Source organism: Bacillus rossius, chromosome 3, assembly GCF_032445375.1.
Source record: "Bacillus rossius redtenbacheri isolate Brsri chromosome 3, Brsri_v3, whole genome shotgun sequence".
NCBI lineage: Eukaryota > Metazoa > Arthropoda > Insecta > Phasmatodea > Bacillidae > Bacillus > Bacillus rossius.
Genome location: NC_086332.1, coordinates 3,851,683 through 3,867,053, shown reverse-complemented (window position 1 = coordinate 3,867,053; position 15,371 = coordinate 3,851,683). Strand labels below are relative to the sequence as shown.

General features: G+C 42.7%; 1 protein-coding gene across 1 annotated transcript in view; it reads left to right on the top strand.

Annotated features, from left to right (window-relative positions):
* LOC134530004 (proline-rich protein 36-like) overlaps window positions 1-15,371 on the top strand; it is a 258,535-nt gene that overhangs the window by 211,494 nt on the left and 31,670 nt on the right. The window contains exons 8-26 of the mRNA XM_063364530.1: window positions 2,032-2,131; window positions 4,960-5,128; window positions 6,591-6,740; window positions 7,580-7,639; window positions 7,744-7,803; window positions 7,908-7,967; window positions 8,072-8,131; window positions 8,236-8,295; window positions 8,400-8,459; window positions 8,561-8,620; window positions 9,134-9,193; window positions 9,295-9,354; window positions 9,459-9,518; window positions 9,623-9,682; window positions 9,787-9,846; window positions 9,951-10,010; window positions 10,115-10,174; window positions 10,771-10,825; window positions 12,916-13,091. Coding sequence (XP_063220600.1) covers window positions 2,032-2,131; window positions 4,960-5,128; window positions 6,591-6,740; window positions 7,580-7,639; window positions 7,744-7,803; window positions 7,908-7,967; window positions 8,072-8,131; window positions 8,236-8,295; window positions 8,400-8,459; window positions 8,561-8,620; window positions 9,134-9,193; window positions 9,295-9,354; window positions 9,459-9,518; window positions 9,623-9,682; window positions 9,787-9,846; window positions 9,951-10,010; window positions 10,115-10,174; window positions 10,771-10,825; window positions 12,916-13,091 — 1,490 coding nt within the window. The remainder of the gene's footprint in view (window positions 1-2,031; window positions 2,132-4,959; window positions 5,129-6,590; window positions 6,741-7,579; window positions 7,640-7,743; window positions 7,804-7,907; window positions 7,968-8,071; window positions 8,132-8,235; window positions 8,296-8,399; window positions 8,460-8,560; window positions 8,621-9,133; window positions 9,194-9,294; window positions 9,355-9,458; window positions 9,519-9,622; window positions 9,683-9,786; window positions 9,847-9,950; window positions 10,011-10,114; window positions 10,175-10,770; window positions 10,826-12,915; window positions 13,092-15,371) is intronic.

Genomic DNA, 15,371 nt, shown 5'->3' with positions numbered 1-15,371 from the left:
AGATAACAATAATTATAACTTTGAATGTGTCTGGGATCACAACCACATTCGTACACAAATATTTGAGTTGTTTATTACAAGTAATAAAGACGTAACGGTATGTCACAACGCACAAAATGTTTGACTCAAAAAATATCCTGCTCAGGGATATCCAGACAATTAGATTAGGATAAATACAAATATACAAATTTACATAAACATTCAAATGATAACGCAAGACTATCTCAAAATAATACTGTCGTAAAAATTAAAGGCAATATAGACGTTCAGGGATTACAAGGTAAACAGCAAGATAACAAATTTAAATACTTAGATTGCACGTGTGTATACAAGTACAATCCAACAGAAACTAGCAGTCCAACACTGCCGTGACGTACTCCACACAGCCCACTGCACACGATGCTGAAATAGCAGTTAGTAAAACATTTGCTCAATACTAAATGACAACTGAAAATGAAAAGCCCAGAGGGCGCAGACAAGGAGGAACCAACCATGACAACATAAAAAAAATTAAAATAAAAACAAACAAACAAACCTACTTGACAGGCAAACGAGACACGGAAAACTTAGCACGGTCTGCTTACTGCCACTCCCACAGGCGCCACCAAAACACAGCAGAGGCAGACGTAATTTTAATGACAGCAGCTGAAAACACTTATTAATTAGTGCACTGACATTCACCATTAACTTTAATGGAGTAGCTGTCGTACACCTGAACACAAAACTGGATAGTTACTCCTGTAAACAAACTCACGATTCATGCTAAGCACCGCTCTCGCCGCACATATGAAGAAAAAATATGTGAGAACGGCTAAGCAGAATCTACATTGCGGGGACTTGACTGCATGATAGATGACACCGCTGGTAGCCTAACTGAAAACATGTTAACTAAACCAGAAACAAGAAGGAAATAAGACCGAGAGAGCTACTCGCAAGTGTGTAAGCCTCAAACTAGACAGGGAAAGAAGGGGAACTCACATCAGCATAAGAAAAAAGTGGTGAGGAAGGGGAAAGGAGGGGGAAACGAGACAGACAAACTTCGGCGTGGTAACCGACAAATTTTCAAAGTTTGTTAAAGTCTAAGTTCTGTACATAGCCTGAACATTAATGAAATTAATAAAAGTTGATAGTAATTGGGTTATTTGATCACCACTTTTATGTTTAAAGCATTATTTCGAAGAAGTTGGCACTCATGCATGAATATCATTAAATCCTCTGCCTGAATTTGTGGAATGACTCAAGTCAACCAACACGAAAGGCAGTGCTGCTAATAAACACCCAGAGAAACCAGTTGCTGAAAGGAAGTGAAAAACACTTTTGTGTGTGCGCATGCAAGCATATATTTTTGCGGGAGGGGGGGGGGGGGGGGGGCTCTTGTTTGTGTGTGTGGTTTTTTAAACATAATATCTTTAGACATATAACTGTTCCCAGGGTGAGTTTCATATGAATATGGTTTTTAAAGGATATAGAGTTTGTTACTTGTTGATATTCAAAAAGTTGGTTTAGAATTTCATTTATCCCAAATATCCACAAAACCCTTTTGGTGGTACAGATTTACCTGTAGGTTGATATATCATATCTATATCCTTTCTTATAAAGGGAATTTACCTTCCCAGTTTTTCATGAGAATGGTTATATATCTGTAGTCTGTTTTTTTTTGTTTTTTTTTATTTATTTTTTTAAGTGAGGGAACAAGATTTCTTCAGCAATTTTTTATGATAAAGTTTGGATGATAATGTTGGATTGAGTGGTGTAATACTTTGCTATACCAAACCAGACATTATCTGGTTGGTTCAGAGATATATATGGTATATTTGGGATTAGTAATTTTTCAACTTTGGCTATAAGCTAGGTGCATGTCGTCATTACATAAACCTCAACAAACTGTGCTTGGGTTATGCCACTGAGCCCAATGAAAAATTCTGCAATTTTATGAGACCAATTATTGCACTTGTACACCAAGCCTATAGTAGCAAGCTAAATAAGTAGCAGTGTTTGTCACTGACTGATAGTGCCGGTGTCTCCTTCCAGAGGTCATCTCGCTCCCCGTGTGGCATGGCCAGCAGCAAGCTGAGCCACGCGCCCCACGCCTCTTCCACGCTGTCCCTGGGCTCTGCCCCCGTCACGGCAGGTGAGTGATCCCCGAGGCTACCTCGAGCGGCGTGCGACCGGTCTGTCCGACCGCAGTCTGACTAACTGAAATCTGCTTAGCATTTACATATGAGAAATATTTTGAGAGGTCATCATTTGGTTGAAAAGTGTGTGTGTTCATTTTTTGGCAATAAATTCTCAAATATGTGAGATCATTTTGAACACACCGAGACAGCTTAAGCACAGTAGGCAGGTGTCAACTTTGAATTCTAGATCTCAGATCGTGTTTAGTTACACAATGTACTTGACGGAATTGGCATATTACTATTTTCAGGCACTTATTACAAGTTTACCATATGATTTTTCCAGCATTTATAATTTTTAAAATGATTTTAATGGTGCACGATAAGATTAACATTTGAACATAAACCAACTGGGGTCCCGCTCCGAGCTTTTATTGAGACTGTTTATGTGCTGTATTGATTTTTTATATGTTGCAAAAGCGGACTTCAGGTGCATTCAGACGTCATGCTTATCAGTCACATTGAAGACCACCTGAGTTCACATAGGATCTAAGGAGTTCGGGTGGTATGGAAGAACTCAGTGTGCGCTGACTGTTGTGCTCAAGGTGTCAGTGAATGTAGAGCTGGAATTAATTTTTAGCCTAAGTACGTTATTTGGTGCAGTATTTAGGCTGTCAAAGAAGGTTTGAAAGATGGCTGCATTGATGTTATGAGAACTACTTTTTTGTCTGAAAAAAAAATATATATATATATATATATATATTTATTTATTTATATATCCAGCGACACCCCTATATATACCACTGCTATTGCTGGATTTTCTGTACAAATTATCAAAACTCTTTTTGTTTCGTCACTGTCACTACCTGGTCTTGTATCATACAAAAAATTGCATGTTTTGTGTATTTATTTACAGCATTCAGCTCAGTGTCAAAATGTTAGTCATACATCGGTGAAAAAATTAGAATTTTATGTAGATTAGAGTATAAACAAGGTAGAATACAGTGGCTAATTTTAACATTTAAATCTGGATAAAGTTTTTGTTGCTCACAGAAGTTAAGATTTTTTAATTAATTTAATTAAGGTTATTTAAAAAAAAAACCTGCTAAAATTGAACAAACTATTTTCTAGTTAAATAGCGCTTTATAAGATCATACATACCCTTTCAGAAATATTTGAACGATAACCTTTGCAATTTATGTTTCACTTGTGATAAAATGTAATTTAATTACAACATGCCTACTGGAAATAATGCACTACAATTCATGATTTATTATTATTTTTATGCTGTTAATAAATACACTACGCACGAGAAAATTTCAATAGCATTAAAACTAAGGAAAACAAATAAAATTATTAATTTTTACTCAATAGGTATTTCATATGTTCATACAGTGTCAACTATGCTTTCATTTAAATTAAGCCACATGTTAGGAAAGAGGAAGGGCACATGTTTTCAGGTTTAACCACAGAAAGATGAAACAAATGAATGGCATTCATAACATTACAATTAGATTATTCATTATGTGAAAAGAATGTAATACAAATCTCAAGTCAGTTTCTTAAAACTACTCACACGATTATCAAAACATTATCATCTGAAAATCCTATAGTATTTCATGTTAACTTAAAAATCATCAATATTCACCAAGTTAATTGCTTGCGGGAACATAAAAAAAAACATGATTTTGATTCATTAAGTTAACTATTGCAAAATCTTCTAAAACCTAGCATGATGGAAAGTAACCAAATTCGCTCTTTGATTTTGCGTTAAAATATTATACCTTGGTTAGCAATTAACTTAGAGTTTTACTTCGCTTGGTAGAACATGGAAGATACGTCACCTCCAGGTATTAACGGTAGTAAATTTAAAATGAATTTTGAAGAGGGGATCAAAGTATCTGAACAAGTTGTTGACTTCCAGATAATCCATCGACAGTTCGTAAACGGTCTCATTGTCGTACTGAGCTGTCCCAGCTGCTGTCTTCCATGTAGCTGACCCTCAGCATCGGGACGTCGAGTTCGGGACAAATTTCTAGTTTACCCTGAACACTAGTAGTTTGTTTTAACTCATAAATATCTAGCTTTATTTAAAATGTCACGAGTGTAAAATCATTTATTTAATACCGCTCCGGCTTGCAGCTAAAGCAACAGACGGGAAACTTGATCACAAAAGCATTTAACTTATACAGACCCTTTAATCAGAAGTAGCTTATCATACAGCAAATATGCAAGATAAAGTATTAATAAAATTAATAAGTTGAACACACAATGATGCGTTTGATTAAAATTATTTGCAAGGTTATTTCTCGCATGTTTTGATGTAGGTATTGGCAATATTTATTTAATTTTGGTTTTTGAATAAATCAATTTTAGTTAATAAAATTTCCAGGCTTCCCGTACGGCACGCTAAGGTAATAGCTAGTAACACAGCGAGACAAATCCTGTCCAGTTGAGTTGGGGGGGGGGGGAGGGGGGGGGGGGCAGGAGATGGTTCACCTCAAGGCATAACATCGTTTATACATAGCTTGTATAAAGACTGTTACTTTGAAGAAAGTACTCCCATCAGTAAACAGGAATTTGATAATAATAAACACAAATTTTCAATCTTGAATTTTGCAAAAACCTAAGAATGTTTCTAGAGAACGTCTACATGAAAATGAAATACATCCACTTAGTTTTAAGAATTTTCATTGTAAGTCATGAACCCTGACCAATGGAGGTTTCAGGATGTAGCCCACGAGTCGCTGATCGAGAGGAACCATCATCGTCATCAGAAGGCCCATCTCCTGTTTGTACCTGCCTGCCGTGAGCTCTGTGTGACGTTAGCGTGTGTCGTGCGCAGCGTCGGCGCCCATCGCGACGACCGCCACGGCGCCGGCCGTGACGACCGCCATGGCCGTCGTGACCACCACCACCACCACCAGCCACAGGGACATGGTGACCACGCCCGTGGTGGGCCGCAGCCACTCCCCGCGGGGGCATAGTCCCAACCGCGAGCGCGACAGCTACAGGTACCTGCGGCGTCATGCGCCCGACTCACGGCCTCGCAGCCTCGAGTCTCTCTTTGCGTGACAGCGCACTGTGACATCATACCGTTAGGTTTTCAGAAATGTTGTTTATAAGTTGACACTCGTGATTTAGAGTTTTGGCTGTATGTTGTACAGATAATAGTTTATTACTGTGCCTTTAGTAAGTCAAGGTGTAAAGGCAGGAAATAAAAATATCTTATATTTTAATTATTAACCTCTTTCTCTAAAATGTGAAAATTTATTTAATTTTTTTTTTTTTTTTTTTTCACGCAACTTCAATTTTAAATAGCAACAGATTTCTGCTGCAAGAAACTGTGTGAATGAGTGCCATGTAATAACATGAGGTTTTTAATACGAGGCAAGGGAAGTTGAGCACATTTGAAAGAATACTTGCTTTCTTATTATTAGTCTATATTAGTTGGCAACGTTTAGTCACCACTGATCTGTGATACTAATGATTCTTGTAATGGGAAATATTGATTTAAAACAATTTCATGGACACACATCATTGCTGTCTTACACAGTACGTCACAAGAAAAACTCGAGAATGGACAACAATGCCAAAATCGTCTGATATCAAATGTTAAATGCCTAGACAGCTCAGAGAATTCAGTGGAAGGAATTTAGTGCGAAAAATAAATAAATAACATCACAGACGAATGCATAGGGCTGACACAAATAGACAGTCGCAAAAAGAATAGACAAACAACCTTGAAATTCACAGTGTCAAACAGACAAACACAACGATGATACTGAACAGATAAATTTAAGATGTTATTTTGTCAAAAATAACATTAAATCAATCTTCCTCATTGGAAATACCATTCAAACAACTAAACAGACAATCTGGCCATTACAACAACAACACAAAGATCCACAAACAGAGCGATGAACCTAAACTGTTATTCTGGACAACGCGATGATGACAGCACAAACGAAAACAGTAGGCTTCGTACGACAAAACAGTTGTGACATTTCGGGAACTGTCATCAGGCACAAACGTTTGTCTTTTAACTTATAAAATCTTGTGATTGACAGACCGTTCACAAATTGTTTGTTGAAGTTATTTGAATTCTGAATGTGTTTATCTACATGAAAAAAAGAGTTAGAAAAACTTTTTGGTACATTCCTTTAACTTATCACAAATTGTTTTGTTAAATTTATTTGAATTCTGAATGTGTCTATCTACGTGCTAAAAGAGTTAGAAAAACTTTTTTTGTACATTCTTTTAATTCCTAATTCATAAGTTAGCTGTGCTTAACGTGCTGCCTGCCAAATAATTAATTTTAGCACACAAAAGTGGGTATTCCAATTGAATATTTTTTTGAAAGTTGTATTATGATGGGAGAATGTTGACCAAGCTTGTTTCAGTTACCAGGAAAGCCCAGTCAAAGAGCGAGTGGCCGGGGTGTGTTGTGATGTGTTGTGTGTGTGTCGCCCGCAGCAGTAACGTGAGCAGCCTGAGTCGCGGCAGCATGACGCCCGTGAGCGTCGCCGCCAGCGCCGTCGCCACCTGCAACTCCTCGCTGCTCAGCTCCCCGGCGGTCGTCTCTTCTAGTCTGTCCTTCCCCAAGACGCCTGTCTGGGTCAGGTGAGCGCACTCACAGTCACAGCGGCCCGTTCCTGGTCGTCTCTTCTAGTCTGTCCTTCCCCAAGACGCCTGTCTGGGTCAGGTGAGCGCACTCACAGTCACAGCGGCCCGTTCCTGGTCGTCTCTTCTAGTCTGTCCTTCCCCTAGAAGCCTGTCTGGGTCAGCTGAGCGCACTCACAGTCACAGCTGCCCGTTCCTGGTCGTCTCTTCTAGTCTGTCCTTCCCCTAGAAGCCTGTCTGGGTCAGCTGAGCGCACTCACAGTCACAGCTGCCCGTTCCTGGTCGTCTCTTCTAGTCTGTCCTTCCCCAAGATGCCTGTCTGGGTCAGGTGAGCGCACTCACAGTCACAGCTGCCCGTTCCTGGTCGTCTCTTCTAGTCTGTCCTTCCCCAAGATGCCTGTCTGGGTCAGCTGAGCGCACTCACAGTCACAGCTGCCCATTCCTGGTCGTCTCTTCTAGTCTGTCCTTCCCCAAGATGCCTGTCTGGGTCAGGTGAGCGCACTCACAGTCACAGCTGCCCGTTCCTGGTCGTCTCTTCTAGCCTGTCCTTCCCCTAGAAGCCTGTCTGGGTCAGCTGAGCGCACTCACAGTCACAGCTGCCCGTTCCTGGTCGTCTCTTCTAGTCTGTCCTTCCCCAAGACGCCTGTCTGGGTCAGGTGAGCGCACTCACAGTCACAGCTGCCCGTTCCTGGTCGTCTCTTCTAGTCTGTCCTTCCCCTAGAAGCCTGTCTGGGTCAGCTGAGCGCACTCACAGTCACAGCTGCCCGTTCCTGGTCGTCTCTTCTAGTCTGTCCTTCCCCAAGATGCCTGTCTGGGTCAGCTGAGCGCACTCACAGTCACAGCTGCCCGTTCCTGGTCGTCTCTTCTAGTCTGTCCTTCCCCAAGATGCCTGTCTGGGTCAGGTGAGCGCACTCACAGTCACAGTTGCCCGTTCCTGGTCGTCTCTTCTTGTCTGTCCTTCCCCAAGATGCCTGTCTGGGTCAGCTGAGCGCACTCACAGTCACAGCTGCCCGTTCCTGGTCGTTTCTTCTAGTCTGTCCTTCCCCAAGATGCCTGTCTGGGTCAGGTGAGCGCACTCACAGTCACAGCTGCCCGTTCCTGGTCGTCTCTTCTAGTCTGTCCTTCCCCAAGATGCCTGTCTGGGTCAGGTGAGCGCACTCACGGTCATAGCTGCCCGTTCCTGGTCGTCTCTTCTAGTCTGTCCTTCCCCAAGATGCCTGTCTGGGTCAGGTGAGCGCACTCACAGTCACAGCTGCCCGTTCCTGGTCGTCTCTTCTTGTCTGTCCTTCCCCAAGATGCCTGTCTGGGTCAGCTGAGCGCACTCACAGTCACAGCTGCCCGTTCCTGGTCGTCTCTTCTAGTCTGTCCTTCCCCAAGATGCCTGTCTGGGTCAGGTGAGCGCACTCACAGTCACAGCTGCCCGTTCCTGGTCGTCTCTTCTAGTCTGTCCTTCCCCAAGACGCCTGTCTGGGTCAGGTGAGCGCACTCACGGTCATAGCTGCCCGTTCCTGGTCGTCTCTTCTAGTCTGTCCTTCCCCAAGACGCCTTTCTGGGTCAGGTGAGCGCACTCACTGTCATAGCTGCCCGTTCCTGGTCGTCTCTTCTAGTCTGTCCTTCCCCAAGATGCCTGTCTGGGTCAGGTGAGCGCACTCACAGTCACAGCTGCCCGTTCCTGGTCGTCTCTTCTAGTCTGTCCTTCCCCAAGACGCCTGTCTGGGTCAGGTGAGCGCACTCACAGTCACAGCTCCCCGGCGGTCGTCTCTTCTAGTCTGTCCTTCCCCAAGACGCCTGTCTGGGTCAGGTGAGCGCAATCACAGTCTCAGCTGCCCGTTCCTGGTCGTCTCTTCTAGTCTGTCCTTCCCCAAGACGCCTGTCTGGGTCAGGTGAGCGCACTCACAGTCACAGCTGCCCGTTCCTGGTCGTCTCTTCTAGTCTGTCCTTCCCCTAGAAGCCTGTCTGGGTCAGCTGAGCGACTCACAGTCACAGCTGCCCGTTCCTGGTCGTCTCTTCTAGTCTGTCCTTCCCCAAGATGCCTGTCTGGGTCAGCTGAGCGCACTCACAGTCACAGCTGCCCGTTCCTGGTTGTCTCTTCTAGTCTGTCCTTCCCCAAGATGCCTGTCTGGGTCAGGTGAGCGCACTCACAGTCACAGCTGCCCGTTCCTGGTCGTCTCTTCTAGTCTGTCCTTCCCCAAGATGCCTGTCTGGGTCAGCTGAGCGCACTCACAGTCACAGCTGCCCGTTCCTGGTTGTCTCTTCTAGTCTGTCCTTCCCCAAGATGCCTGTCTGGGTCAGGTGAGCGCACTCACAGTCACAGCTGCCCGTTCCTGGTCATCTCTTCTTGTCTGTCCTTCCCCAAGATGCCTGTCTGGGTCAGCTGAGCGCACTCACAGTCACAGCTGCCCGTTCCTGGTCGTCTCTTCTAGTCTGTCCTTCCCCAAGACGCCTGTCTGGGTCAGGTGAGCGCACTCACAGTCACAGCTCCCCGGCGGTCGTCTCTTCTAGTCTGTCCTTCCCCAAGACGCCTGTCTGGGTCAGGTGAGCGCAATCACAGTCTCAGCTGCCCGTTCCTGGTCGTCTCTTCTAGTCTGTCCTTCCCCAAGACGCCTGTCTGGGTCAGGTGAGCGCACTCACAGTCACAGCTGCCCGTTCCTGGTCGTCTCTTCTAGTCTGTCCTTCCCCAAGACGCCTGTCTGGGTCAGGTGAGCGCACTCACAGTCACAGCTGCCCGTTCCTGGTCGTCTCTTCTAACCTGTCCTTCCGCAAGACGCCTGTCTGGGTCAGGTGAGCGCACTCTCAGTCTCAGCTGCCCGTTCCTGGTCGTCTCTTCTAGCCTGTCCTTCCCCAAGACGCGTGTCTGGGTCAGGTGAGCGCACTCACAGTCACAGCTGCCCGTTCCTGGTCGTCTCTTCTAGCCAGTCCTTCCCCAAGACGCCTGTCTGGGTCAGGTTAGCGCACTCACAGTCACAGCTGCCCGTTCCTGGTCGTCTCTTCTAGTCTGTCCTTCCCCTAGACGCCTGTCTGGGTCAGGTGAGCGCACTCACAGTCTCAGCTGCCCGTTCCTGGTCATCTCTTCTAGTCTGTCCTTCCCCAAGACGCCTGTCTGGGTCAGGTGAGCGCACTCACAGTCACAGCTGCCCGTTCCTGGTCGTCTCTTCTAGTCTTTCCTTCCCCTAGATGCCTGTCTGGGTCAGCTGAGCGCACTCACAGTCACAGCTGCCCGTTCCTGGTCGTCTCTTGTAGTCTGTCCTTCCCCAAGACGCCTGTCTGGGTCAGGTGAGCGCACTCACAGTCACAGCTGCCCGTTCCTGGTCGTCTCTTCTAGTCTGTCCTTCCCCAAGACGCCTGTCTGTGTCAGGTGAGCGCACTCACAGTCACAGCTGCCCGTTCCTGGTCGTCTCTTCTAGTCTGTCCTTCCCCAAGACGCCTGTCTGGGTCAGGTGAGCGCAATCACAGTCTCAGCTGCCCGTTCCTGGTCTTCTCTTCTAGTCTGTCCTTCCCCAAGATGCCTGTCTGGGTCAGGTGAGCGCACTCACAGTCACAGCTGCCCGTTCCTGGTCGTCTCTTCTTGTCTGTCCTTCCCCAAGATGCCTGTCTGTGTCAGCTGAGCGCACTCACAGTCACAGCGGCCCGTTCCTGGTCGTCTCTTCTAGTCTGTCCTTCCCCTAGAAGCCTGTCTGGGTCAGCTGAGCGCACTCACAGTCACAGCTGCCCGTTCCTGGTCGTCTCTTCTAGTCTGTCCTTCCCCAAGACGCCTGTCTGGGTCAGGTAAGCGCAATCACAGTCTCAGCTGCCCGTTCCTGGTCGTCTCTTCTAGTCTGTCCTTCCCCAAGACGCCTGTCTGGGTCAGGTGAGCGCACTCACAGTCACAGCTGCCCGTTCCTGGTCGTCTCTTCTAGTCTGTCCTTCCCCTAGACGCCTGTCTGGGTCAGGTGAGCGCACTCACAGTCACAGCTGCCCGTTCCTGGTCGTCTCTTCTAGTCTGTCCTTCCCCAAGACGCCTGTCTGTGTCAGGTGAGCGCACTCACAGTCACAGCTGCCCGTTCCTGGTCGTCTCTTCTAGTCTGTCCTTCCCCAAGACGCCTGTCTGGGTCAGGTGAGCGCAATCACAGTCTCAGCTGCCCGTTCCTGGTCGTCTCTTCTAGTCTGTCCTTCCCCTAGAAGCCTGTCTGGGTCAGCTGAGCGCACTCACAGTCACAGCTGCCCGTTCCTGGTCGTCTCTTCTAGTCTGTCCTTCCCCTAGAAGCCTGTCTGGGTCAGCTGAGCGCACTCACAGTCACAGCTGCCCGTTCCTGGTCGTCTCTTCTAGTCTGTCCTTCCCCTAGACGCCTGTCTTGGTCAGATGAGCGCACTCACAGATTTCTCCAATAAATAATAAAGGCATTATTTTTCTATTGCTTCATTCCTATATGTAATCCCTGTTAGGGTATAATAGGAGATTTATCAATCTAGTAATAGTTTTATCTTCAAATCATATAATCTTTATATTAACTTATTTTCAAAAGGTTTATCGGGGTTAGTTTAGAGATTATATTGACTTGACCCCATAGTTAATGTTATATGCATATTATATATCTTCATGTAAGATTAATTTCCTCTATCCAATAAATGTTAAAGTAAACAAAATAAATAATATTAAACAAAAATTTTCTTCTTTCTTCAGAATCTTCTGAATATATACCATCACCAAAAAAATTATAATAAATATTTTCTTCACCTAAAAATGGGTTTTAGACTATTATATTTATCACATCATGAAATTGAACAAATTTTCCTTCTTGCTTCAAACCTTAATTATATTCCATAACCAGAACTAAATTTTCTTCATCTATATTTAGAGTTTATCTTCATAATGTTTATCACATAAATCAACTGGAGAGAAATTCTTCTAAAATTTTCTTACAGTCAATCTTCATCGCTGTCCGTTTCCACAGATGCATACCACCGGTCAAATTCTTCTAACCGTTTCCCCATTTCTGTTACTAGGTTTCTCCAAATTTCAAAAGAATTCTTATTATGGATAAGACTTCGAAGATCTTGAAAGTCATATCCTAGTGTCAGTAATTCTTGAGTATAGTTTTCTCTGATATCTTCTGTCTTCTTACATTGATTTAAAACATGCAGTACTGTATCTTCTACTTCACAAATCTGACAAAGAGGTGACTGTACTAATCCAAGTGAATAGAGTTTTGTTTTAAAATTTCCGTGGCCACTGAGAAATTGCGATACATAATAGTCCGGTGTAATCCACCGACATTTAAGTCTTGCGTTAATGTCAGGTATAATATTGTACGTATGTCTTCCTGTTGTTGAGGAGTCCCAAGCTTCCTGCCATCTTGATATAACATTCCGCCGAAGTTCCTTCTTCTCTGCCACAGAGATCTTCCTATCCCTATTTAACTGGGATACTTGCCCACGTTCATATATAACTAGGTCAATGGGTATGAGTCCGGCTATAACTAGGAGTGCATCTGTTGAAATTGTTCTATAAGATTTAGTTATAGCAATAAGTACAGTTCGTTGGCTGGATAATAAAGTTCTTCGAGGATGAACTTGACAAGCAATGCGACTCCAAGCACCAGCTGCATATGTTAAAATACTCACATAAACTCCTTTGTAAATAATCTCTAGGGTCTTATAGTTTAAGCCCCAATTAACAGGTGTAGTAGATCGTAATCGGTGGAATAATATTGCAGATTTCTTCGTTATGTACTTGATATGCTCGTGGAATCGGAATCCAGTCCCAATCTGCACTCCCAAATATTTAACAAGTTGTTTAATTCTTACAACACGTCCCTCATAGCGAACTGTGGGAGGTCTATTAACACTAAGTTTACCCTTGAGTAAAATACCTTCCATTTTTTCTGGAGCAATCTTTAGTTTTGAAGCAGTTGCCCATTGGTGAACAATTCCTAAAGCCTCTTCAGACTTCTTTTCTAGCATAAATCTTGAATTAGCAGGGATTAATAAAAATCCATCATCTGCGTAGCCATATATGACACAATCTTCTGGTAACTCTTCTCTAAGAAGTGGATCAAATAGCACATTCCAAAGAAGTGGTCCAAGGACTGAGCCTTGAGGACAGCCTTTGGTTAATGTCTTATTATATACTACGTGTCCCTGTTGACATGTACATTCTCTATCACATAAGAAATCAAGTATCACTTTATAAATGTTTGAGGGACACCTCAGTTGCTTCAATCGAAACATAATCTGGGGCCACCAAGCATTATCGAAGGCCCCAGATATGTCGATTGTTATTCCCATTATATATTCATATGAGCGCACTCACAGTCACAGCTCCCCGGCGGTCGTCTCTTCTAGTCTGTCCTTCCCCAAGACGCCTGTCTGGGTCAGGTGAGCGCACTCACAGTCACAGCTGCCCATTTATTACCTTAATATTTACACAAAAATCTTTTAACCATTGTCCTGAAGAAACCTGTAACTTCTAAAGTAGGACATTAATTTTTACCTCGTCATCTGAACAATAAATAATAAGTAGAGACCGGAAAAATTTGCTGGTTCAATTACCTCCAGGATAGACTCTACTACACTCAACACACTCTGGCAAATGCCACCCACCTGTTCATTGGCTGCTGACTTGTGAGTCGTCTCGACTGAGTGTCTGTGATTCGACACTTCTTTGAGCGAGGGTATCTAATTGGCCCTCATTAATCCAGATTAACAGTAAACCAATGGTAGAAACAGCGCTAAGGTATTATTATTTGAATTGTAGCATATCACGAAATGAATCCGCGAATTTTGCAGGTCTCTAATAATAAGTTTAGTTTGATCTCTAACTGCTTTAAAATTGTTGATTATGGCTGTCTACCGTTTCAAAACTTTACTTAAAATTACAAAAGTATACATAATTACATAAATTAGGTATTATTATTCACTTTATAATTATATATGTATATAATATTTATCACATAGTTTATATATTTAAACTAAATGATAAATTATTAATTGTAGAGTTTTTCATACATCAAGAACTTAATTCTGTTAAAAGTTTCAACAAATACACTAGACAATCATCGCCTGGTGTCATTTGCTGTAAATTAGTGAACATAAAATATATGTCTTAAAAAAACTGATGATAATCATAAAATTATAATTGTGCGAGTGATGCGTGAACTATCAGAATGAATACACTGATCCACTAGCATGTACAGATTCACTAAGTTATCATTTAATAAAAATTAATGAAATAAAGTAAGAATATTATAAATCTTAAACAAATTTATTGTTGTAAATACAATATGATTAAATTTTCTTTATTATGTTAGTCTCAGTAACAATTCCATACACTTCTGGACAGTATAACTATTTTAATATTAAATAAAATTTATTCATTTAATGTGCTATGCTATTTTTTATTGCAACACAGAGTGTATGAAGAAGTAAGCATCAGAATTAAAGCAAAGCATTGTGATGGTTGGAAATAGCACCAATGACATTACGATAATGAGTCAGATATTATGGTACAAAGATGGACTTGATTAAAATAAAATTGGGTTGCTCATTTATTTGGTAAGTCTTAGAGATACCACTCCCTGTACTGCTGGAATGTCACAGCAATGGACAGGCAGGCAAAGTTATGAAGAAACTAATTAATATCGGCGATCTGGAACTTTGACTTCGACGACTCCGGCTTTTCTAGGTAGCTAAAAATGTGAGTATTGGCGAGAACCTCACTAGCGATAGCTGACGTGCAGGGCAAAGGTAGGGCAACTCTAACGTCGCGTATGGGCTTCGTGGTACCGGGAAGATGAAAATGGCAGACGCAGAAGCTTTATGTTAATTTGGCGGTACACCCTAAGTCTGCGACAACAAATGACAGACGTCCTGACTGTAGTACTTAATAAACTAATCAACTATGATTGTGATAGACGCGAATACCCTCAGCTCGTGTGGAGTTTCGCAGGAATCGGAACTGCCTCCACACAGAAGTCGTCTTCATTTCTGCCAAGCTTGCACTATCATGTCCCTTCCATTATGGTAAAATTCTAAGTTTTGGTTTGCAAACCAACCAAAGAGGAATAACGCTAAAAGAATTATTTGAAGACACTATTGCTGCTTGGGAGACTTTGGAAATTTTAAAATTAACAATGAAAGTTTTGAACAGAAATATCTGAAAACACAATACCAGACAATGAAATATATTAAAATTGAAGACAGTGCCATTAACACAATGCTAAAAACATAGGTAAACTATCATAAATTGCCGGGTTGCTTACACAGGTTTCTAATACACGTGAAATGAAGATTACAATGTACCGTCATCTGTAATAAATTGGACAAGTTATAAGTAGTAATGATTATAAATAAAGTATTAAAAGTATGTTAAATACAAACAGACTATTCGGTTCCAAAAAAAATATATATATTGTTTTAATTTTTTATTATTCGATTATTCCAGATTTATTCTACTTCCAATTAAGTTATAATGTCTTACTAAACGAGTAAAACTTGCTTGTAACGTTAAGTAATCTTGACCGTAGGCATTTTACTTGAATTAAACTATAAAGTTATAAAAATCCATGCCGTAAAGCTAAACATACTGGATAAGCGATTTTAAATTTACGTTCAACCATTCATGAAATGTCCCCAGGCTTCTAGGGCCGGCCGGGTGTC